Genomic DNA, 27,856 nt, shown 5'->3' with positions numbered 1-27,856 from the left:
GATTTCATATTTACCATACATTCGAATTTAAAAAATATATAAAATACTTATTAATTAATTATTATTTTGCGTTTCGTTAATTTAATTGTAAATATTTTATATGTTAGTTATATTACACAAAGTTTTAATATATTTTAAAATAAGCTTTATATATAAATTAAATCTAGTAAAAGGTGGGTGTAATGAAATAATTTTAAGGAGAAAATTAAGTACGGTTTGTATTTACACGAATAATGTTACTTAAATATATAATATATTACAAAAATAAAATACTTCATCCATACCAAATAAACACGTGATCACAAGCAATCATGCATTAAGAAACTACTAACGATGATTTGTAAGTCAATTAAATGAATGTTGTGAATACAATAAGAAGTAAGAAGTAACAAATAGAGTGAAAATCGTTTGTATGTGTATTCTTAAGACAAAATTCATTAATATTATTTATCTTTACTTAGCAAAAATACCTTATAAAACTAGTAATTACATTCTACATAACAAAAAAGCGCAGCAAATATAACGAAGCGAAATAATTTTTTACAATAAACAAGATTATTTTTAACTTTACAAATAAACCTTTTCAATATTTGAATATCGAAAAAGTAAAACAAAAATATTTACACGAACAAAAGCATCTCAGTAAAAAGCTTTAGGTTGTGTTATTACAGGTACATCCAATATTGACAAAGGAACTATGAGTTTTAATGGAGGGATATTTCTCGCAAAGAGCCGATATTAAATTCCTTTGACAATATTACAGCATGTTTAATAGTAGATGATTTTAGAGAGACAGACCGAACAAAGTTGCGAGATCCAATGTTCACGAGATACTTGGAGGCTGGACTTCCACTACCCGCATCCACTTTGTTGATATAAATGCCCCTTCAACTTTACAATCTGCTTAGATAACTACAAGCAATGCCAGTCTAGTTTAGTTTATTATTGACGAACTTTCAATTAGTAGAGTTGTGCATTTAGATTGTATTTTAGTGTTAGTAAATAGACATGCCATTCAAAATCTGACGGCAGCAGTCACGAGCGGACATTTTCATCAGAAGGCTAATAATGAAAAAGAACGAACAGAACTCGAACCCAAGAAGGTATGAAATATTCTTTAGAATGGACAACAATGGAAAATAAGAATTAAGTTCATTTATTTTAATACATTACAAGAAGGTAAAGTATAATTTCAAGAAATTGGAAATTTTGAACATAAATAAACTTCCATGGCGCGTTAGTGCAATATCTGTTATGTGTTGACAGAACGGATAAAACTACTGTCGAAGCGAAGATTACTTTCATAGATGTTAGGAATCTAAAATGCAAGTTAGAAGAAGAGAAAAATTAAGGAACTATGTTCTTGTTCAAGTTTATAATTAAGCAACAGCTGTATTCTATTTAAATCTTTATTAAGTTTGTGTTTCAAGAATGAGCGTAGGAATATTACTAATTGACCTTTACATATATTGAGATTTATATATTCCTCATGACCCATTCTTCAACTGCCAAAATTTCAAATTATCTATTCATAGCACAAATCTTTTTATTTGTTTATATTATTATTTCGTTTATAAAACTGAAAGCAAACTCGATTTTCTCACCTATCAGGGGAATTGCCTCTGAGGTTTTAGTGATAACGTGACCCACCAATAGAGAGAAAACTGTTTGCGACAGAAGAATTGTAACACCTGGAAAGATTAATATAAATACTATGAAAATTTTATGTTTTATGCAAACAATCGTCTGAAATAACTTCGCTTGTTCCATCCAGATAAACCTTCCTACTGCTCTCATTGTTAGATTTCATTTCCTGTTTGTGTGCTGAGTTGGTAGCTGGGGCTCAAGTAAAATCATAAACAAAACAGAATGAAGTAGTCATGCAGACGCTATTTTAGAGAGGATTATTTAAAAAGGTTTATTTATCTCGGTTAGTAGTTTATCATTTTTATTAAGGTAATTATTTTAACCATACCCATTGTATGGTTAACCACACCACCCTCCAAGTATCCGAGAAACCTCGGTGATTCATCGCCGAGGTTAAAGTTATATATGTTACAAAACACCAAAAGTACAAAAACTAAATAAAACATGGAATCGATTGCGTGAAGTAGTGACTTTACAAAAACAAAAACGTAATTAGTGGTCCAATAACACTGAAAAAAATCAAAGCTACTTACCTTCGTCGATCCTTAGACCATCACTTGTACAGTTTATCATGCCATGCTGATTGTAGTATTCAAATTTAAACTATAATATGCAATTAACATAATTCACAGAGGCCGAGTTACTTTCGCATACTTTCAAATTTAAGGTAAGTGTAAATTAAAGTCCTTATTTACATATAGTGTGTATTGTAATGCAAGTACGTAGTTTGTCACTTAAATTTGACGACGTTTGCGTATCGGGCCTGAAGTGTTCAATAACTCAAAAACGTAAATTACCAAAGCAAAAACAAAGAATCACGTAATCGATTCCAAGATTTTTGTTACGATAGTAAATATAAACTAATGGTTTCATCAAATTGAAACCAACCAGGAAAGTTATATCGGAAGCAAAGCTTTGTAACAATATCTATAAGAATCGGACGTGTTTATAATTGATACAGAAACAAAAATAACATTTACCGTAACATTTAGTCTTTAACTGTACATAATTTACTCCTTGTAATGTTTTAAAATAAGGAATTTAGTTTTATTTAAGTTAACGAAAATAATGACAGTATGAAAATAGGAGAAGCCATAAATACGAAGAAAGAAACAAATAAAGATAGTTAGAATAAAATCATAATGGGAAGTGGGTTGGACTAAAAAAGGGGAGTGAGGCGTGGATAGTGTACCTAACAGGGGAATTGCGTCGGAGACCTGCGGCAGGGTCTCTGCAACCAGGTTGAGGAACACCGTCAGCGAGAGAAGAATAGTGACTCCTGAAATCAAACACATTTTTAACCCTAACTTACGCAACGGCAAACCCTGCTGCAGAAGATTATGATGATACAACTCTCCAAGCAGACGTGTTGGGTTTTTATTGTATTTGTATAAACTGTTTACCTGTCCTGTAATGACGATGAAGATTCCGTATCTAAACAAAGTGTACACATTCTACGCTATTCAATACTTACCAATATTTGATAGTCAAGAATAAAACCGGGTAGACACAGATACATAAAGAAATAATTTCCGATATTCTAAAATTCAAATGTGTTACTTTACATGCGCCCTTGTTATATTAAAAGTATTTTTGTCGATTATTGAGTGATACCTGTGAGTAGGTAATGCATCTTATCAGCGACCAAGTACAGAAAAACGGTCAAAGACTACAAATTCGTGATGAAATTATAAATTTTACGAATTTATTTATCAATATCGATAAAGCTTTTGACAAACTTATATTACAAACAACAGATAATGAAGTTCAAAACGAAGCAACTTCAAATCGAAAATAAAAAAAAACTGTACGCGAATCCTAATATCTATATTTGATAGACTTATATTTTGTTATAACATGTAAAAGTGTTTGATAGCTAATGCTAGATGCTCACCTAGTGTAAGTTTCTCTCCGGAGTCAGGTGGCAGTGTGAAACCCAAGAGTGCCATCGATGATATCAACACGCAAGGAACAATCAAATTGAAGAAATAGTACAAAGTCCGTCTCCGTATCATTATTGTGAAGGTCACGTCGACGTAAGGTTCCGGGCAGCAAGCATATGTTATAGTGTTCTTCTTTCCGGGCATACCTATGAAGATTGACATGAAAAAGCACATATTATTAAACCTATTTTTAGTACTTGAGACAAATCCCACAACAATTAACACATTTCATATTTCTACACTTGTAAATCTAGAACAAAATTTACAGTAATACTTACCTATTAAGTACCATTCTCCATTCGTGATGAAATCTGATAAGTCACCCCCATTTTCGTCCTTGAGCACCAAATCCAACTGTCAGAGCAAATCGATTAGATCTAAAGTTTGACGAACTCTATTTCTAACTACAAGGTGATTCAATCTATTATGATATTAAAAGCAATGATTCCACAAAGGGTTAGTTTTCAAATAGTAAGGTGGTTTAATAATAAGTATCAATTCAATGGAAATTTGTATGTGTTTATTTAAGTAGGAAACATTGCTTCTAGAATGAATTAAACCTACGAGAAGAAACTGAAACCATGCAGGATCGTGTAAATTATCCTTCTGTCTCTTAAGAATTTGATCAGATCAAGCATAATATACTACCTGGTCTAAGGGAATCGTGAGAACCACAGTTCTTCAAGGTAAAGGAACTACAAAATCTACATGCCCAAATTTCAATTTTTATATTACCTGCCATACGGAAATATTTTCAACTTACACCTACAATACATTAAAAATTATACATCAATAAAATCTTTTATTTAAATTTTTCATTTATATACTTGACAATGTGATGTTTTTAAATGCATGCCAATGTTAATATTTATCTCTTATTTAAATTAAGCAATACGTAAGCAAGCACGTACTTTTGAAGGACAGAAATATGATACGAGTACAAATGAATACCAACTGAACTGAATAATTGTTTGCAAATTGTCCACAAAACGATATTTTAATTTATGTGGATTAAATAAAAATGAAGGATAAAAATAAGTAGCCTTGAAAAAGGTACAGGTATCCTTAAATGAACAAAAGTATAAGTTCGCAGACAAGCTTCGTGTTGCGAAAGTATCTACTACGTGCAAAGTCATGCAGCTATATTAATAGTAAAACACACTGGTGAACCTTTCAGAAGCTACGTCTTGCATTGTAAATTATAAGTTGATGATGACAAGGACTTGGCCTCATAATGACAGAAGATCTCAAATTACACATGGATGGAACGTGCCAAGAATCACTAAGATTTGACAAACAACGAGCACCAAAGAAAGTTATGATAAAAAAGATATAGATAAACATCACATTCATGACCCTTTCACACTTGTATGGAAATATAAATAATGAAACTTAATATGATATACATGTGTATGAAAATATAAAAAATTGGTAATGATTGTAACACACAATATATTAAACAATATTTATCACAATGAAACACACTTGGACATACTTGTTACAATTGTGTTTACAAAAATTTACGAGTACCGCATGTCAGTTGAAAATTATGTGTCGCATAAACTATTTCGAAACCCTTCATTCACAACTTAATCCCTTTACATGTAACCGACCTCGACTTAACTCGACTGTTCCTTTATACCCTTGATTCATTCATCAAAATGATTTCTCCTCCATTCAAACACAATTCCAGAACAAAGTAATCCTTCCCTTAATCCGACTTCAACCCTAATGTTCTTATCTCATTCATACCAGATGTTGAATTACTGAGGGACCTAGCTTTCATCTACTACACAATCGAATAAACTAAGTACTGTCAGACTAACATTAGAATCTAAACTAATATTAGAAGATGTATTAGACAAGAATTGTAGAGGTATGTCTTTACATCAGTATATTTTATATTTTCGCTTTTCACAGTTATATTACCTCTTTTGTCAAATACATCTTCAGAAACAAAAAGACAATTAAAAAAAAAATAGTCCCGTATGGCGGTTAAGAAATGGATATTTTAGATAACCATAATTAATAATTTGAAAAAGTGCTCCGTAAGTTAAGATCAGTTTGCTCCATGCAAAATAGTACATACAAAACGTTTTGGATAGTTCATATCCCGGTTTCTCACATGGTTCCCTTGCTTATTCCCTATTAGTTTAACGATTTATAATCCCTGCGTTGTATTTATTTTTATATTTATATGATGTATACTTAAATATCATTGGTCTAATTCTATTAAAAATTCAATCATTATTAGTTTTTTTCATTATTATAGAAATTGTGTTAAAAATGTATCCATAAAAATAACTATCACTACAAATTGATAAAATTCTTCAAAATGTGACTTTATGTCTATTGAATAGTAAGTCAGAACCTCGGCTGAAAACGTAGAAACTAAAAACCTAACAGACGTGTACCTGGTTGCCATCGTAGGACCAGCTACCGAACTTCATGTCACAGTGTTGATCGTCGAAGGGGAACCACGTGATGTCTATCTTGCATGTGCTCTTGAATATGCCCGGGGGCACGTACAGACAACTGCCGTTGTTTCTGACCACCACGTTCGTCTGGTACGTCCCGTCAAAACCCTCGTCAGCACTATAAAAAGGTAAAGCCCATTATATCCCCACTGCTGGGCTAGGGCCCGTCTATAAAGGTCACAGGTGCCACTACGTATCTCCCAGCTCTGTAGCAACTACATCTTGACGCGAGGTCAATTCACCTGGTCTTGGTAAATCGATTTGGCCATCGCTTGAAGTAACATAACTATCTTATCTTACCTTAACTTTAGTCAAAATAACAAAATGGCTTTATTGGACTTCGAAAACTTCAATATTCTTAATGCGAGGGCGAATATTTTTATTCGATAGGTTCATCATTAATGTACTCGTAAGTAAAAATATCAGCATTAATTTTTGGTATGTTAGCTCTCAAATAAATTGTCATTCATAAGGTATTAAAAAAAATATTTTTTGATATTGTATAGCATTGACGATATTTCGAAATACAATTACATCCATAAGTGTAGCCATAAAATTCAATTCAGTGTTTGACTACTAAATGTATATAATTTTTTTGAATTAAAATTTATATAAACACATGGTAATGGATTTCTTGTTAGTGTAGAATGATAAGTATCTTTATGAATTCACAAAAAAAGTATGTTATCACATTAACATTATACCAAAATGATATTAAAATAAATAATAAAATGAGAAGCAATATTTTCCAACACAATACTACTCTCGAGCTCAGAAAGAAATCCCAAAACGAATTACATTAATGAATCCCCAACGAATAAATTAAATAAATCCGCTGATTCAAATAAAGTCTTCGTAAATTGTAAATAGATGCCTTAGAGCTTTTTCTAAACGGAAAGGACCTTTTAATTTCATTACAAGTGTTTCAACTAAGTAATTAGTTCTTTATAATTTATGTGCTTAGATAATACATTAATTCAAGTTAATGAATCTATTTACCTACTTAACTGTGATTTATAAGTAATAATTACATAATTTAAAATTAATTTGATTATTTATGTTATTGCAATAGAAAGTTTAAAAAAATGAGAAAAATATCTATCAAAATGAATACAATACACCTATTAAAGGAAGCTTTGGGAGGTAAAGTTTATTTACAGTTTACATAGATTTTATTAATACTGTGTCAAGCGAAAAGGAAATTAATAGCAAATTACGTTTAAAGGTGTTTATTTTCAATTTTATAGTGCTTTGGTTTTATCTGGGACGGTTATTATACTGTGCTGTCATAAATAAAAACTTTTTAATATAATTTTTACCACTGACAGCATCAGAAATCATCCCTTCGCTTGCGTAGATGTAGAAAGATTTCTTTCTATTAAAAAAAGGAATCGGCGCTAAATTAAATGTCAAAATAGACATCGGTCAAGCGAAACGATGATCGTGGTGTTTCAAATCAGCGACTAAAGTGCCATGTACCTTTATTTTATTCTCAAGTGTGGCAACAATGAGTAGGAGATCTGGTAACAATCGCGAACGATTGTTGCTTTTTAAATAAAAAATAATAACGTTGGATCAAATAAAAGTAATATTCAAGCACCAATCGTCACATTCGGACTGACCTCCTACTTTGTTGTCACTGTATCTGAAATTTTAGATAGCGTTTAAAATAAAATTATAATCGATTAGTGCAATAAAATGTTAAAAAGAAATTAAATTACATTTTTAGGTGCAAAGAGATATGTAAAAGTTCATCTTTATTAACATGATTCTTGAAATGGCCGCAACGACCAACGCTAAATGCTTTTTTACAAAAAAGTGAAAAGCATCTAGCGCTTTTCAAAGTGCTTATTAAATATTTATATTTTTTCATATTAAACAGAAAAGAGGTGATTAAAATTTATGAGGTTTAATTTTATAAATCCAGAAATTATTATTTAAATGTAAAGAACTTTGTAGAGTATTTTTTATTATGAATGTACACAACCCATACATTTACTCGTACTTATTATAAATTCAAACTTATTTTACTTTATACTATACAATTACAATTGCAAAAGATTTTGGTAATATTGGTCTCAAAATAAAAAATAACATAATATATAGTGAAATATCCAAAAAAGTATGAATAGATAGTTTCGTGATATACTATAGATACATAAGGAAGTATATATTTAATGTCACATTCTTATAATATTAGACTATAATAATATAACATTCTTAATAACTAATTTTGAAATGTAACCAATCTTTCTTTCTTTATAAAAAAACTCGAGTATAAGTAAAGTAAAACTAAATTACGAGTACGCCAAATTCCTTTTTCAAGGGATAAATGATACATTTAGTGCTTACGCTGTCTGCAACCTGCAGCGGTACTGCACTACAGCTTAACTGTTATTTGTCTACGATGTCTGCGGGCTGAAGTGCACTGAGCTGTAATCTTTAGTCTGGGTTTTTTGCTCTCACAGATCGAAGTCTGGTCCTTGTCTACTCTTTACTCTAAAATTATGACTTGAGTAACTCAATTATCGGCGAAATCGAAAACCGTAGCTTTGATAGAAAATATAGACGAAGTTTTAAGGCGTTGACTTAATAAAAGCACTTTCGAAATTATATAATCGTGTCTTTGAAAAACATCAAAGTAACATTTTACAAGGTACTAAAATGTCTTTATTAATAATGCGATGGGAAAAGTTCCAATTTCAGCTCCACAGCAAAACGTCCTTTAGAGCTTGACCAAAAGTGCTAGTTTAATCTTCATGATATTCAGCGAAGCTTCCAAATATCTGAAACGTGGTTCCGATTCAAATCAGCTCGAACCAACATCCGATCCTTATAGTACGATCACGTTTACGCCGTAACTGGTCCAGTTGATGTCGCTATTAGAGCTATTCAATATCACAAAGGCAAATATCTCAAAGATTGCAGGGATTCAAATCTTGAAGCGACCGCGTACCTTAACCGACTTAGTTATGTCGATAGCAGTTTCATTACTGACCTGTTGTGCCAGTTTATTCGTTGGCAGTTGGCCAGCTCGGGTCAAAGAGAAGAGTCATGTACAGTACAATGCCACTTAGTATTGTGACAACAGTCCAGTTACATCACTACAGTTAGGGCGTTTGTCCACCGCCGCCGAACACCGAACAACGTCATCCCAACCGCCGAGATTTCGAATAGATCGGCGTGACCGCTAGATCGGTACCCGAGATTTTGACGAGCCGGTATACCGGCAATATAAAATAAGTTTGAACTTGTCCACACTCTGCCGTCACACGCGTGCCAGCTGGAACAAAATAAAATGGCTTTTTCGATCGCAGTGGATTAACGATCGTCGTCACGTCATATTAAAGTTTGCCGAAATAATCTCGTTCTCGGTGACAGTCGGGTGACAGCGGCGGTGGCCAAACGCCCTACGTTAGTACGCGGTCCCTGCACTGCGTGACGGTGTATCGCGGGTCTAGCGTGATACGGTGTTGGCAGGCCGCCAGCTCTCGGAGACACAAACCATTCATAAACACGAGTATTCCGGTGTCGAGCATTCCAGCTAGGACACACGACACGTAGTTGATATGTCCGATGACATGCTGTATGTAAATTGTAGTGGTGAAATCTCGAATGCAAATTATGTTACAAGTTCAATTGCTGGTAGGATTTACTTTCGACAGAATTAATTTATTCTGGATATCATATGTCTTGAACATTTTGGTGATAGATATTAATTAGGATTTGTTGACAATTTAGTAATAAGTTGCCACGTCAAGCGCATTGTCGGAGCATAGGGAAGTGGAAGATATTGAATGACTAAAAATATGGTTCTTGCCAGTCCTGTCGATAGAGAAGATCTTTTGTAGGTTTCTTCGTAAGCTTTTCTTTTACCATCAGGTCATGTAACATGACATTTAATAATTAAAGTTCACCACGCTAGTCACCAACCATCGTGTTTTTTATAAAATTCTCAGTCCATTTTAATATTAAAATGCATAATACAAATCCGTAATTTTTGGACCTAACAGCTTTGTAATCCTCGAATTAATACGCACTACCATGAATTAATTAATTAACAGACAGATAAAATTGAATTTCAGATTCAAATATTTTTCATTTTTGTGATGATACATATAATATAATAATACGTATAATTATACGTATCCTGATATTCATATCATGTAACCAATTACCTGATAACGAAAGATGATACCGAGCTTTAATTAATGGAACGCAAGCGTATGCTACATATAATGAGCATATAAGTATTAACTACATACTATGTAAAGCTTTAAGGATAAATATACAAAATATTGAACGATAAAAATGAGAAAAGGAGATTGATTAGTTCGTGTTTAGAAGAAAGAGATAAAATACGAGTCCATCCATCCACCAGCCTTTAATAGTCCAATGCTGGACATAGGCCTCCCCTAATCTACGCCACTCCGACCGGTCTTGAGCATTCTGGATTCAGCGGTTACTCAGCGGTAGGTACTCCTCTTGCCGAGACGTGGTCTTCATTCCAGGACCTTCCTACCCCATCGGTTATCTGTCCTACGAACTATGTGGCCAGCCCATTGCCACTTCAGCTTGCTTATTTTGAGAGGTTTGTCGGTAACTTTCGTTCTCCTACGGATTTCCTTGTTACGGATTTTATCGAACACGAGTAGGTTTTCCTAAAAAGTGTCAAAGCCAAATAGGGGTTGAGTTCTGTAAAAATTGTAACATAATTCTTATCAACATTAGAACTGGTATGAAAGCAAGGTCTTAATCTTATAAGACACCTTGCCAGGATAAGAGCCAATATAACTCTAAAGAATGTCAATGATGCTGAAAGGAATAGAATGCACCTCGATCATATAAACAACCTCATGAACGTAAAACTTTGTGATGCGTATTATGAAGGCGATTACTCTGCATCAACCGAAGTGACAAAGGAAAGTGGGTGTCATGCAACGTTGGGCTCCGAACAACGTCCTGTAACATCTTTATTGGCAAACTTTCTTGAAACTTCCTTGATTATGTTGATGACGGAAATCCAAAGTATCTTGTTAGATGGGAATACTTAGCTTCGCTTGTTACAAGGAAAAATCCCGAACTTATTTTCAATAGCTCTTTTGAGGATCTACTTATTAAAAATAACAGTGATTGACTGATAACTTACGGATTAAACTAGCTTGCTTGGAAGAATGAAATTTTGTCCATGAATTCTTTTGGTAAAATAAATACATTATAGGGGATGAACTCTTTTACATTGTAACTTAGATGATTACTAAAAAAACTAGTAACTGAGGCTCTCGAATCTATTTAAAACATTCGAAATAAGATAAACGATAAGCATTTTTTAAATTAGATGAATTAATGAAATGATGAATTATATACTAAATTGACGTTCAAAAAGAGTATGAAAAATAACATTTTTTTGCTATTACTTCCACAGATAGAAAAGTTAGTTTTTGACAAACAAAAACAATCAGGTAAGTATCTCATCAATTCCACTTAGCAGGAAACTTTAAACGAAACTTCAACCAGTATTTTCTGAAAGTCAGACACGTTCACAAATCATAGATAATTCAGTTCTGAAGTTTCCAAACTGGCATTCTTCCAGACTCAAGGTCCGACTTCTCGAATGACACAATGTTATTGGTTTACGCTTAGCGGACTTAGGGACGACTTAGTCAAAACTGAGTTTGTGTGCTAGCTACGAAAATACGCTGTCACCACTTAGTAACTGCCTTCTTTGTGTACATAATTAAGTTATACAAAAAAATATGAATAATATATACACATGACTTTAACTGAATTATCTAAATACTTTACCAAAACATTCAAAATTGAAGAAAAAATTATAGCAACCGCCTTTTTGGCAGATTAGCATTGAACATGTGGCATAGAAGGTGTTACTTTAAACATTTTATACTCAAGACACTTAACATTGTTTCTGTATACAGAAGAACCAACTAATTACGTGACGAAGACAACGCTTTGTAACCTGTGAACTGCGAGCACTAGCACTTAGAACATTGTGCGGAAAAGACATTGTCTATACAAAAAACGTTAGTACAAGAGCACATAAGTTCACTGAACAAGAATACCGCCAGAGTAAATGTCTATACAAAATGAACCTATTTTGAAAATGATTCCATACAAAATACTGACAAATAAATGTGATGAATGACAACGCTTTGTAACCTGTATAGCGAGCACCTGCGCTTAGAACGTACGGACGGGACATTGTCTATTCAAAACATGTTAAGTCTAAGTGTGCTTAAGTTCACTGAACACGAACACGCTGGAGTTAATGCCACTTATTATCTGCTTAGCATATGGCTGCGTCCGGCTTTGGTGAAATTAAAGAAAATAATAACAGAACTTTATAAAAACTAAGATAATAGAAAGAATAAAAGAACTTTACAATAATATATTATATACATCTGACTAAGTAATCCACTACAATTTACAAACATATTATAAGAGTTTATCGTAATATAAAGACAAATACTAACAAACCGCTGACGACAACGCTTTGTAACCTGCAAACAACGAGCACCTGCGCTTAGAACGTTCGGATGGGACATTGTCTATTCAAAACAAGTTAAATCTAAGTGTGCTTGAGTTCACTGAAAACGAGCACCCTGGAGTTAATGCCACGTATTGTCTGCTTAGCATATGGCTGCGTCTGGCTTTGGTTGCTTTTGGAGTTGTCTTACTCCTTTTAATAATATACTACTAATATTACCAATAATATATCACTAATATTATAAAGGCGAAAGTATATGAGAATAAATTGATGGACTATTTATTTTGCTTTTGAAGATATTTGTTTCTCTTTCACACAAAAACTTTTTAGCAAATTTGAATGGAATTTTACAGTAACATATTGTATAAATCAGAATAACACATAGACAACAATTTATAAAACTATTGTGAGAGTTGGTAATGGTAAAGAATCAAACGAAAACGATTTGAAACGATACAAAAGTTAACAAACAACTACTTGATATAGACTACTTCGTAACCTGTGTACTGTGAGAACCTGCGCTTAGAACGTACGGATGGGACATTGTCTATTTAAAACATGTTAAGTCTAAGTGTGCTTGAGTTCACTGAACACGAACACGCTGGAGTTAATGCCACTTATTGTCTGCTTAGCATATGGCTGCGTCTGGCTTTGATTTCTGGTGCAGTTTTCTTACTTCTTACCTTACTAATATTATAAAGGCAAAAGTTTATGACAATAAATTGATGGGCTATTTATTTTGCTTTTGGAGATATTTATTGCTCTTTCACACAAAAAAATTTGTGCTATTTTGGATCGAAATATTTTTTTGAATAACACACAATTTGTAAAAAAATAGTGTGAGAGTTGTTAACAATATAAAGTACCAAACGAAAACGATTCCAAACGATACAAAAGTTAACAAACAACTACTTGATGTTGTCAACGCTCTCTTGACAACCTACGACCTGCGAGCACCTTCGCTTAGAACGTATTGATGGTACATTGTCTATTCAAACGTACACGGCAAGTATACTTCAGTAGCACTACCATTAGTTGGCATAGAAACGCCACTATAGAAATTGTAAATAGAAAACTATTGTCATTTTGCTAACTACTATCGTTACGGTATTTCTTGACAACGTCTGTCAAATTAATGACTCATGGGACCGAATTTGTATGGCAATAGATCATAATGACATTCGCTAGCGATTTGATTTCGATAGGTTTTTTACGTATCGAGTTACGCCACTACGGATTTTAGTTCTACGAGTAACCACCAGAGGCGCTGTACAATTTTTCATACATTTATTTTACGCAGTCGCTAGCGAATAATACTTTTGTAAACTCATGGTAGTGCTACAGTTCACTGATGACAGTTCACGAAAAAGTACCTCTATAGTAAACGTCAATATACAGAGTGAACTTATGCTGAAAATGATTCCGTACAAAACGCTAACGTAAAACAAAGAAACCTCTACCTGTCGACAACGTTTTGTAACTTGTGAACTGTGAGCACCTGCGCTTAGAACATTGTGTGGATGGGACATTGTCTATTCAAAACATGTTAAGTCCAAGTATACTTAAGGTCACTGAACACTGCTGAAGTTAATATAAGATATTGCCTACTTAGCATATGGCAGTCTGGCTTTGGTTTCTGATGCAGTTAAATTAACATAAGCAGCTATTTTAAGGAACTGATTTTTGCCTGTCGCCACTGGAATGAAGTGGTATTAAGCACTACATATACATATTTGTTTCAAGTCAACTTTACAGGCTGATCTTAATAAATTCAATAATAAAGAAATGATTTTGTCTCATACATCGAAGGCATTCAGATATTCTGAGACGTCTACGAGGATCTAAGACACATAGAGTCCTGAAACTTATCAGCTTAGCGGAGAGCTTGTGAAGACATCGACCAGATCATTGATTACAATAAAACTACTATCAACTTGACATGTCCTAGCAGAATCGATGGGCGGTAAGATAATTGCAAGCTTGTATCACATCCTAACTCAAGCTAAGCTACACTACATATTCACTACACCAAAATGGGTGTGTTGCAGAATATTGCACATCATCGCTTACCTTAATGCCTGGCTTACTGCCAGATAAGCGCTAATAACTGGGAGACACTGTTCCATAATATTGTTGCACGGTGTAATAAAGGATTATACTCGTGTTTAGTACTTGGTGACATTTAACCCTTTAATGCCAGCGAGATATTTATAAGCGTTCACGTATATTTAATACTTAACATATTTTTATTCTTAATACTAATAATAGTATTTAAACTAAAATTAATCATATTTTCATATATTTCTATAACGATTTGAAATAGTAACACTTTTTGTATGAAGAAACCATTTGAATTTACATACAGCAAGCATACAGTAATAATATTAGTATAATTATAATGTTTTAGTAATCAGTAAGTTATTTAAACATTCGCGGAATTATATAAATATTTTACTTTAACCTAAGTATTATATATAATGTAATTAAAGAAATATCCTCATAAGTAGTTATCTCTGTAGTGAACAAAAACTCAAACAAAACAATTTCGAAATTTAATTTATTATTTACGCTAACAGGTTTGGATGCCATATTCAATACGGCTCCAGGAAGCCAAGTAATAAAATACATTTTTAAGATTTTCCAAGAAAATACGTTCATAGTTATAAACATCACTTACGAACTATTGGCTTGGAGCCAGGTAAACTATGAACAGCCTCTTTTGATACTAAACCAGGACGATATCCTTATTTATTTCACTTATGACTTTGCGACATGAATTTGTAGACATTTTTCATACACCTATGTTATTTCTTAAAAATAGCTATTTACTTTATATAATTTTTAAATGTTAATCTAGATGTACTACTACACAATTTAAAAAGGTGTGGTTACGGAGGCAATTGAAAAATATGTAGTGGGCTTATTGTAAATACCTACGCTGGTAGTCCATATGCAACACACGAAAAAATATTGCATAAACAATAAGTTTAAACTTTAAAAATTATTATCGTTTCTATAACACTTCCAATTTTATTATACTTTTAACTATTTGTTGTCTATGATTTAATTATATTTTATACAAAAAATTATTACTTACTATTCAATTACATAGTGATTACATGATATACATTATTTTACATTCCATGAATACACAATATCAATTTAACTGAAATAGTACTACTACAAATATAAGGAACTATTTATTTAAAATTTTCCCATTACATTTCTCACCACTACCATTATCTGTCCTAAATTTAGGACACTTAAGAATTCCCTCAGAAAAGTTAAGTTTTCGGGTGAAAACTGCGTAGTTTAAAGCTGAGACGGTACTTCGCTCTAGCGTGGCGTAGGAACGAATATGGCTAATCCCGTCTAATGGCCCCGCTTATCGCGCGCTCCATTCAGCCGGTATAGAGGTAATGAACATAATGAGGTGGGCGACACACGGCTAATATCTCGAAACACCCCAAGTTAATGCTTTCTAATAATAGCTAGTTAAGCTCCAGTCCTATATAAAAGTATTAATTTAGCGCAATCTCCTTTTAAATTCTTATGCTAGTATTTATTACGTCTCTGTGTCGAACCGCTCACTGTATCGGCTTCGCAGACTGCATGAGAAGCGTACCCTTACCATGAGTTTTTACGTTTTGACAAATATGACTATTTTGGTATTTGTTTACGTATTTGCCCATACAATTTCCAATCAGCGCCCCTAGCGAATTGTATCAGAACTATAGTGTCAGTAACGTAACATTAAATGTCTAAATTGACAAAATGGCGCTTTATGTTTTGTCTCTCTTTTTTGCGAACATGTGAGGTAGACAAAAACACTTGAGCACTTACTTATTGTTACATTTGTCAGTCTACTAAGCAAACGGAACAGAATAATAGATTGAGTAAACGTAACGTAAAATTGCGGGATGTTTTGAAAACTCATGGTAAGGGTACAGGTCAGAAAATATTCTAACACACTAAGTAAAAAGCTAACTTAACAATTAGTCTGCCTATTTCTCTAAGATAAAAATGCACTGAATGGTTAAAGATAAATATTAAATATTATCTTAGATTATTTACATTTACATTTTATTGTCGTATATTTCAGAATAAACTTAGCTGACCAAAGCTTTCACCAAATAAAATATATTTTGGTTGAAGGGCCTTCTCAGTATTTTTTCAATCCTACACGAAGTTGATTTTAATTAAATTGCAAGTAATAAATTAAATGCATTAACATAACAATGTTTTCCCACAAATATTTGCGTTAACAATGTTTTTCGACAGTGCTGACTCAAAACGATGTTTGATAAAACAATTACAAAGCGTAATAATAAAGCCCGAACAGTGGACGACAATCTGAACACATTTCTTGGAACAAGTTCATTTGGGGCTCTATATTTTATGTTTATCTTCTACGAATTTTCTTTTTCTTCCTCCGTTTGGATTATTACGGGCTGTGTAACTAAGTTATAATGTATTAGTAATTTTACATTAAAAATATTGCTATCTGATGACAGTTACGTGTAAGTACATATTGCTGGAATTTGGTAACACATTCCGTGCTTCTTGATAAAATTTCGTGGAATGCAAGACTTTTCCTATGTATTGAATTTCCTTTTTAGGATTTCCTTTCCATTTCGACGAAGTAATCATTCCGTAGCTCAGCTCAGTTTAGCTTAATCTTCAATCCACTCCTAACTGATAAGCATATGTCTCCCCTCTCTTCATGAGTTAAGTACGAATTTATATACTTCACACATCCTTAAACAGTCTTCCTTAGGAACCTATGGAGATCTCGAAGATATGCAATGCTTACGACGTTTTCACACAAGTATAATGTTATATTCCATATGTTTTATCTTAAAAGAAATTATTGGTTCAAAAATGAAACCTCCATTTTCTTATCTTGTTGTATTTTTTTGTTTCTTTTCTTGGTTTCGGTTCATTTACGAATTTAAGATATTTTTCATTTAAAATAATAATACTTATAACATTTTTTGCAAAATTTACTATTATATACTTAATATAGACATTTATGTTTATGAACAAATTTTAATATTTTATAATGAAAAGAAACATAGTCAGACAAAATACTCACCATTTTCTTAGCTGTAAATAAAAAGTTAGTACATGTCTGCATAACCATATTTCTCCTACTTTGGGTACTAATTTCCCCACATTGTAACTGCTTTTATTAATTATGCAGTTCATTTTCCAGTATGTAAATAAAAATAATCGGGTGGAATATTCACAAGTATAGTCCAAGAGCCGGACGCAATTTGTCACTTACGCCCGTTTTTAATAATCAATCTATCCGATACTACTGATCTGCCAAAGATCGAGATTTGCCAAAGTCCCGTATCAAGTGTCAGATGTCAATATTTGGTAGACCAAGCATTGGATAGATTGATTATTAATAACGGCACATAATCTTGAAGTGCCCTACACTCTCACCTATTGTACATGAGTACATCTGGTTTCCACAATTTGTTCGGTGTTATTCTGAGGTCCTTCACGCCGCCGTACTCACTGTCGTTCCACCTTAGGTTGTAGTCGTTCCATTCCTGTCGTACCCACATAAAATTGTGTATGAGTAAACGAGATAGATATACATTTTGTAATCGTTCTGAATTATTGACAGTGTAACTGATTAATGAACTTTTTACTTCTCTTTAATGTAACACGTCAATACATCAGAACAAGAAATGTTAATATGAAAATATGAAAAAATGAAGCAGTGTGAAGCAACCTTTGGAAACAGTTTTGAAACAGTAAAACATGTCATATAGATACAAAAGTTTAAGGGCACCGACAATATGGTATCACATTGGCCATTCGCTAAGTATGCGTCCCACATCCCTGCCTTATCTCAAAACTTACCGAAACTTTGAAACACGATAAAAACTGCGCGTAAGTTTCAAAATTGCTTCCAAACAATCAGCACGCACCATACTGAGTACAATGGGATTTGAAATATGCCCGCAGACAATAACCGACCGTGTTTAGATAGAACAAGCCCCTACAAACTTCGGCCCTCTACTTATATTACAAAAGTTATTGTAATAACTTAGCGGCAATATCTCAGAACATGTTCTACCATTGTTCAGCCACCATCGTCATTGTGGGTTTTTGGTAGGATTTTAACTGAAGTTTAAAATAATTTATAATCCGATTCGGTAATTTAATTTTCAATGTTACTATGTAAATAATTAATGCATAAAAATAAACAAATTTAAGAAATAATGGAAGAATTTTATATTACATTAATCTGAAATTGTCATAATCTTATATATAAAATTCTCGTGTCACATTGTTAGTTACCGTACTCCTCCGAAACGGCTTTACCGATTTTGAAAAAATTTTATATGCATATTCAGTAGGTCTGAGAATCGGCTACTATCTATTTTTCATACCCCTAAGTGATAAGAGTTGTTCACCCTTAATTTTTTTTATATGGCAACACAACGTTTGCCGGGTCAGCTAGTAATTTATAAAGTAGTACACATATTTGACTTCGTCGTAAAAGGTGCAGCATAATAAGTTTTAACGGTCTTTGAGTCTGTGGCATCGTAGTTTCCAAAAATGATTATTTTTTAAAATGACTTGAATCGAATTCTAAGCTAGAAATTCTTTGAAGCTGTTTGAATATCATCAACTGTTTTGCAATTGGAGTTAAGGGAGGTTTTTTTTTTATTTTTTATATAAAATTTCTCGCATGTAGTCAGTATGGAAACGTAATTACCTTTATAAAGCCAAATGAAACAGTGATAAAAATATTTTTTAAATTCTGAATTTAACTTTGACTTGAAACTGTCAACAAAATGTACAGTTGAACTGTTGAACAAAAATGTACAGTATATCATAATATATAATATTATTTGGGATTCGAACCCATATTTTTTATTATTGTGCACAAGTTAAATATTATTAAAGTATATAGCGAAGTAAAAAAATTTAGCACTGAAGATATAGCCTAATATAAAATGATACAGTATTCATAATAAATATGGTATACATCAACGACAACAACGAAGCAATTAAAAATTCTATTATTATTCAAGTGAAAATTTAAAGCATACAATTTCTGAACAATACTTTGATATATACCAACATAATAGACACACAAACAGTATATTATAAAAATATTAGAGGAAGTTTACAAGATAATACAGAAATATACATACAAAATAATATAGACACAGAATAGGTGCAAGACAATACAAAAGCGTCTAGGCATGCCTGGATACGTGCAATACATCAATACATTGGATACGATACATATACATCTATATACAATATACTATATACTAACACAAGCACAACACGTCTAACGGGGTACATTAAGACCGTTCCTCAAGTTTTTCTCACAAAACACAGGGTTTTAGGGTTACTACGTTTTGGAGTTGGAGTAAGCTGCCATATTGGTAAATGCTAGTGTAGTTATTATTTAACAGCTTATTACGCACACCTTTAGTGTTGGATATTAATTAATTTGCCCATATTTATTTTAAAAAAAGTTTAATAATATTTTAGGTCCGATTCCAACATTAAAGTCATGCTCCTCAATAAGCATTGCCAATTTAATTATTTTATTTAAAAATCTTATAATTATTACAAAATCTGAAAATAAATAAAACAAAATGTTAACTTAATAAAACTCTATTGGTATCAAAATAAATAAAATAATGGGTAAATTTATTTGCAAAACTATTAAATAGTGTATTTATATTGATCGAAATGATTTCGATTTTGCAAACTTCAATTTCAACCAAACTACTCTAAATACAAGTGTAAAAAGTTTCTCATCGACCTTATGATAGAACCATGGTGGCCATAACTCAGTCCCATAAACCTTCGAAAGTGATAGCATTCCATGGCCATGCAAAGTATGAAAAACACTACAATTCAGTTCATTTAAATTGTAGCGAAACAAAACGAAAAACAAGGACAAACTCGCGGGTTGTGCATAGTTAATTTACAGTGAAATTCGATTCCAATCAGTGCTTATTGACAGACCAATCACACACACTTCACCGTTCCACACACTCGAACCGACAGGAACATTAAACACCACACATACACATACGATAAATTCTATATAACAGTTACCAAAACTGTACCAGATTTGTTTATTATTTATAATTTATGTTTCTTAGATCTTTTACATCAACAATTAGGTATTTTGTTAATGCATTGCGGTTTACACGGCAGTTGTCTTTTTCCAATTTTGTGATCATCCTTTCAACCATAAAGAGTCGACATTTTTGATATACGTACTTTGTAAATATAAATTAAATAAATGGACATTACACATTGAGTATGGAATGTTACAGGAATAACTCATAATGAAACAAATTCCAAATGAACACAATTAGTTGGTGATGTCGTCGAGATTGAATACGGAACGTTATTCCCCGACGTCATTTCACGTGAAAATCGCCTTAAAAATGCTGTGTCATTCGTTTCTTTGCTTCCACTAAATTCAACTGTAGTCATATTCAGAAATTCTTTTCGAGTGGTCATTTGTTATTCTTTCACTTTTAGAATTACTCCGCCGGTGCACCGAGATCTTTCTGTACCGGAGTTGAATTTTATATGAAAAATTCTTTTGGTGATTCTTTTGGTGCAGACAGCTGTTGGAATATTCAACGGTTACTTACCTGCGCTCGGAAGTTAAGTAACGTTATTTCACTGTACCGTTCGTTCCTCGAGAACACAACTCGTAGCAAAAACCAAGATGCTAGTACGCATGACAATCATACGATGGGATGCATGACAGGGACTACCGCTAGTCTACTTGCATGAGCTGGAAGTCAGCGCGATGACAAGGTATTTAGGAAAATCCACTAAACAATCTCAATACAGATAAAAATACCAAAACTGCCGCATACTCCACAACGCAATGCAATTTTCAATACATAGAGTGGAAAATAAATAAAGGACAGAGTAAACCAAAAGAAGTCGAGAAACGATAACGAAAAATAATAAGAAAGTAAAGTAAAAAGTGTAACGAACGTAACGTTAGAAATTTTATCAAGTATTAATTTAGATTCGTTTTTTAATCACACTTACCAATGACAGCCATATATTGGTTATAAGTAGTTGATTCTTCTCGTCCTATTTGGTTAGACGATGTCAACATAAACAGAGAGAAAGGGCGCAGTCAGTATAATATTCTAGACAGCAGTCGATAAGTGGAGTCACATACAGAGGGACCGGGCGGCGCGCGTGCTGCGTCATGCGTGGAGCGGCACGCGCAGCGCCCACACACAATCTAATATATTAGGCAGAATGACGTGTACAACAATATAACACCGACTCTTCATGCGACACTTGTGCCGCGATAGCGGCGCCCTCTAGCCGCACCCGCCTCCTGTAACCTTAATCGAGGTGCTTCGAAGGTGGAAAGCATTTACAATTTGGAAAACTTTAAATCGTGTGTGCGGTAAAACTGTGCCTTAAGGTGTCAAAATTGGAAAATTTTGTTGATAGACTGAGAGATAGATTGTACCGGAGGAGATTGCAAGGGCGGGACGGCGAAGGCGCCAAGCCCGGCTCCTACCACTTACCAAGTTGAGCCAGACGTTCGTAGTCAGGATTTGATTTTTCTCATCCTTATTTCGTAAAAAACGCACGGTGACGCAAGAAAGGATAGAAAAAACACAATGAACATCAAATTAAAATTGTTGTAGATATTTTTACCATTAATACCCACGCGTTAACAAATATAAATAATCCCTTAGATGTTAATTAGCCGTACACTTAGATGTACCTACCTTTGTCCTACCTATAAATATACTACTAAGTTTACTTCTATAATAAAATTACCTACCTATAGTATAAAATATTGTAGAGATTAGAAACAACAAAGTTAAAACTGTGCCTTAAATGTATCTATAAAATAACAAACCATGGTTTAATAAATAATTACCACAAAAGCTAACGATTCCATAAGACACTTATTAAAAGTCCGTATCAATAACGTGCTGCTTTTTAATATTGCGACTTCAGTGCGTAATAACTAGGTTTAATAACAACAGTCGCTAAGCAAAATTAATTTAAAAACATTGAAGGGAAAATTGAGATCATAATTATAACCTCTTAATGAATTATCATTAAATAAAAGTAAATTGGTTCTAGCTTTTTTGATCAACAACTTTTTTCATTAAAAAACTTACTTAAATAGCTTCATAACAAAAAAAAAATGTTTTAAAGAAAGAATTTATACTAACAAACGCCCCTTGAGTCCAATGTTCTAATCCTTTGTTTTTCGTCGAATACGAGAGAACGAAAGACAATAATAACCTAATAAGCCGAAGAACTTTCTGTGTTCACTTTGCCTACACTTCAGAGAGTAAACAGCGTCAAATGTGTAGATATTTTATTGTATCATCAATCAACATGTTATCACTTTCAACCCTACTTCATTCGTGTGTTGACGATAAGTATATCCACTGAAGCACGGAACATAAAATAAAATAAAATAAAGTTTCTTAGTAACTTTACTGTTTTCGTAGTCTTCTTAGCAAACCCTTTAGCATTTAATACTAATATACACCCGTCCAAAGCATAAAAAATAATTTTGGTCCTCTATCTTGAGGCGTCCGCCATAGCTTGAGAATGACACACTAAACTAACTATGCATTGCCATTCACACCAATTGTGCAAGTATTGCTACCCAATCGGTAAGGGTTCACTGGTTTAATTCATTATTTGACCCTCACATACATATGAACCAACAAGCCAGGTTTAATAAAAGCTTGTAATTAACCTTAAAAATATTATAACATTAAAATACTTGAAAAAAAATATGAAACACCATCGTGTCCGTAAAAAAATCACATTCGCCACATCACGCCAAACGTAATGTGGCAAATCACATTATACTCGTACTTCAATGTAGCATTTGCGAGACGTTATCTTTATTTTTCAGAGTTAATTTTATAAACACGAACTAGGGCAATACGAATAACAATTTTAATCTTAATGTTATTACTTTCCGATTATGTTGTAGGCGTAGATAAATATTATTTATTGTATTATTAAGTTTCATTGAAACCTCTCCAACCCTCCCACACAGTTTGTAGAGGTCATACCTACACGTGGGTGAATACTGCTCGTTTGGGTTGAGTAATAACAATTAAGTAAGTTCAAACTTTGTAATATCTAAAAGTTAAATTATAAATTACTTATATTATTCTTACTCTTAATGCGCATTTAAACGATTTCAGTAGGTAAAAAAAATTACACAATATAAGTATGAATGATCGAAGCACCCAAAACTAACCCTATTGTTACTATGGTGTTGTTTGTTTTTGTATCGAAAACCTTTAAAAGTAGGGTAACTAATTAAAGGGTTCTGCAATAATCAATTTTAAAATAACGTAATAACTTGTTTTTTTTAAATCATTATACCGGTTTGACTCACCATAAGTTCCATGTTCCAATAGCGACCAGAAAGATATATAAATTTCTATTATGGGTCTGAATTTTTCTATACCCTTTTATGTGCGGCATCCACGATAACAAATCCCATATATCCCGGCGGAATGTATCGAGGGTTTAATAACGAAGGCGTATACGCGAAAATGTTATAAGTATACCTATTTTTTTGCCTCCTATAAAACTGCACATTTACCTTCTCGGCCATATTTTTTCAAGCACAGAAATTGTGTTTATTTACGAAATCTGTAAAATTAGCAATGTTTTTCTACTATGTTATACATATATTGTACATATAAACCTTCCTGTTGAATCACTCTGTCTATTAAAAAAACTGCATCAAAATCCGTTGCGTAGTTTCAAAGATCTAAGCGAACATGGGGACAGACAGCGAGCAGCGACTTTTTTTTATATGTAGTGATAATGTAGAAATAGCAAGTACAAGTAGAGGTAGCTGTCTTCCTGATGGTAAGTGGCCACTACCGCCCATAAACATCTTTAATCCCAGATAAGATTAGAAATCTACAGAAGGTCGGCTTCAGATACGTTGCTATCTCAGGATTAAATTAGAACGCCCCGGACAAAAATATCCCTTACCACATCCTTCAAATTATTTTACGTGTAATATTTATAAATTAAATTAAATCTAACTTTTAAAAGTAAAATAAAAACTTGTAAAGTCATTAGGATCTCATCAGCAAAGATGGAAACTAAACGACTATGCTAGAGGTAGTCAAGATACGTACAGACATTTTATTTAAGACGGAAAAATTCTATTAATGTTCTAAACCATTAGTGGTGTAAATTTAATGAAAAAATAATTATTACTTGTTTTAAATTGTACAGGAGAATCCTAAGGAATTCTACATGTAGCTTTTCCGGTGGTATTCCCAAGAGTGTGTTAAAGCTACCGACTCAATCTTAGATAGAGTCAGTGCGGTTGAACTAGTGTAAGGATTGAAAATTAATGAAGCATTTTAACGAGAATTTAATGAATTAATGTTTTTGTTGTCAAATTCACTTCACACGTATAAAATCTATTATTGATTTTCTTGTAAACTCGACTTATACGAAAACGTAAAATGTTACAAAAAAACACAATAATTCTGCACGATTTATGGTACTATCTCAACTTATCTAAACAGCACATTTATTATCATTAGTAAATAATACGAATTAATTATCTTACCGCTTTTCGCAGTAATTTATTCTCATTTTTTATTTTATTTCTATCTTCGTAATAATAATAATAATTAGTCGTTTGTGATTTATACGTGCATTCCCGCGCTTTTTATTTTACTACATTTTTTAAGTTTCCGAACAATGATAATGATAAAACAAGCGAAACAGCCAATGTATTATTTTGTTTATACTTCTCGCGTATTGTTCTTAGTTTGTTGATCTTTGTTTTTAAAAGATAACAGAATGTTATGTAATGAAATGTAATGTTTTTTTATTTTATTTTAAAAGCGTTGCTTATTTGGCGATACGTTAACTAAAAATATAGGGACCTGAAATTCAAGTAAGAATGTTATTTAATTATTTTATTGTTTTTAAAAACAGTTTTTGATGAATAAATATGAATATGACAATATGACAATATGGCTTTCTTAATTTACAAAAGTCAAATAGCGGCCTGTCCCCCGATGTATTATAATATTTGTTCTATATAATTATGCACTTTGTATTATACAACAGATATTTAAGAATTTTATATTATAATGAGAAGAGCATGAAAACTATATTTACTTATCTGCATTCCCGTCACATTTCATTGAAGGCAAAGATAATTAACATCAAACATCCTATATACGAGTAAGTACGTAGATTCATTCGAAAACACTTATTCGAATTAAAGTATATTTAAAAAGCAGAGGCATCTGGCTTGTTTTAAAACATTTATGAAGCGTCGGCATATAAGCGTTCCATATATATTTAATTCACATAACTGACACCCACCATTGTTGCTCCCCGTACCCTGCTCCCCTTACAACAGTGTAATGACCTAATATATAAAATATTTGTACATATTCTATAATGAAATTTTATTTTAATATTTAAAAAACATATAACATTGTATTTTTTCGCTAACATGAAAATTAACTATAATTATTTATAATTATGACGTAAATTATCAGGTATGAACATTGTACATGTCACAAAAATAAAGAATTGAAACAAAATTATTTTATCTAATTTTGGATAAACTTTTCCTAGCACGTATTTCAGGTGTTACAAACACGGAAAAGGAGGATCTAGAAGACAATTTAAAAAGATTTCTAACATAGACTGGGATTTCCGTTTCTAACGTAACATTAAGAGTGCAACTGCTTTATTTTGGCGCTATTCGAGTACTTTTCAGTTTCAAGTCTAAGTTTTATTCCTAAAATATAATTTACTGTATTCATTTTAATTTTAAATTGCATAGGTACACCAAAGCAAAAATGGGCAGAAAAGATATACCTAAAATATTTAATAATTGTATTCTTGTTAGGTTACATACTGGCGAAGTACATACGAATACATATTTCTAAACCTACCTTTCGAACATTTATTAATAACATTATAGCGTAGGTACATTAAGTTCCCCAAACACAAAGCTTAATAATAAAACAACCGCTACGCTCATTTCTTCCATTTGCAGGCAATAGCGATAACTGCAATGAGCCACAGCATGTGGGGAATTACAGGAAAATGAGGAACCGTGGGGTCACGGAAAACGTGTCAGCCCCCGGCCAAACGGTTCAAGGAAAACATTCCGCTGATGGCCCAGAAATATAATTTACGTAGAAAATTACTACGTGTCATTTTCTGAGCATTTCTGACATGTTGCGTAAGTATTTCAGAAAGATTATTAATGAAGCTTTCATACTATTTTGAAGTTGGTACTTACTGGAATTTTATCATATTTACATTAATATTTCTTTGTGATTCATGTTTTACTAAAACTTATTCAAATATGTTAGTGAATATATTTTAATTCGTGACAACTGCTGATCATTTTCTAAAATAAATTGTAATATTGTGCTATTGGCTATTTTTTTTTTTTTTACTTAGTATATTACATTTTTTTCTAAACGGCCGATAGATTTTCATGAACTCTTTATTTCATTAAATATTTTTTATTATATTTATGTATCAGTAGCGGGTTCAATAGTATATCATAACATAGATTATGACTCGATGAAAAAATACTAACACCCTGGAGCTTAGTCACAAACCCACTACAAATGCAACATACATATTTAATGACACAAACAGAGCTATATTACAGCTGTTCCACTTAGCGCAACACCGACACATCTTCCGAGAACGCCTCAACCGTCTGTTCGTTCCAATGTATGTACATTATATTGCTTCTTGTTCATTTGTTTTACTTAGAATTTAAAATTATTTGCGATAGCTTTCATTTACAATTATAGATATTCCGAATGCAATATATTTAATGACACAAACAAAGCTACATTGCAGCTGTACCACTTAGCGCGAGACCGACACATCTTCCGAGAACTCAACTGTCTGTACGTTCCAATGTACGGGTATGAATATATGTTGCATCTCGTTCGTTCGTTTAAGTTAGCGGAATTTAAGAAGATTTGCGATAGGGCGGGGAACATTTACAACTAAGGACGAATAGCGTATCAGACGCATACCGTGACAGACGTAATATACCTACAGGCAAATAGATGCACACCCTACCTATCAAAATATTGTATAGAAAAAATATGATTTTGTCTGACTCGTTACGCGTCCGTCACACTCTATGACTGTAGGTTTAAACGATCCCTTATGTGAGACCAGATCGCTTACATAAGAAAGATGATTATGGGAAGTATATAAGTTTA

General features: G+C 32.7%; 1 protein-coding gene across 2 annotated transcripts in view; it reads right to left on the bottom strand.

The window, feature by feature from the left end:
- The window catches only part of nAChRalpha6 (nicotinic acetylcholine receptor alpha6), a 50,685-nt gene that overhangs the window by 8,294 nt on the left and 14,535 nt on the right, over positions 1 to 27,856 (bottom strand). Inside the window, exons 2-6 of one of the 2 annotated variants that reach the window (XM_073083034.1) lie at positions 18,024 to 18,133; positions 6,005 to 6,185; positions 3,869 to 3,944; positions 3,542 to 3,736; positions 2,840 to 2,926 (exon numbers count right to left, since the gene is read on the bottom strand). In XM_073083034.1, coding sequence (XP_072939135.1) covers positions 2,840 to 2,926; positions 3,542 to 3,736; positions 3,869 to 3,944; positions 6,005 to 6,185; positions 18,024 to 18,034 — 550 coding nt within the window. In that variant the 5' untranslated portion in view covers positions 18,035 to 18,133. Of the gene's footprint in view, positions 1 to 2,839; positions 2,927 to 3,541; positions 3,737 to 3,868; positions 3,945 to 6,004; positions 6,186 to 18,023; positions 18,149 to 27,856 lie in introns of those variants that run through there. The other variant, XM_073083025.1, reaches the window with a different exon arrangement.

The sequence above is a fragment of the Epargyreus clarus genome, unplaced genomic scaffold (genome assembly GCF_041222505.1).
Source record: "Epargyreus clarus isolate Ecla_fem2 unplaced genomic scaffold, WU_Ecla_fem_2.2 ptg000003l, whole genome shotgun sequence".
Taxonomy (NCBI): domain Eukaryota; kingdom Metazoa; phylum Arthropoda; class Insecta; order Lepidoptera; family Hesperiidae; genus Epargyreus; species Epargyreus clarus.
This window is presented reverse-complemented; position numbering and strand designations above follow the sequence as displayed.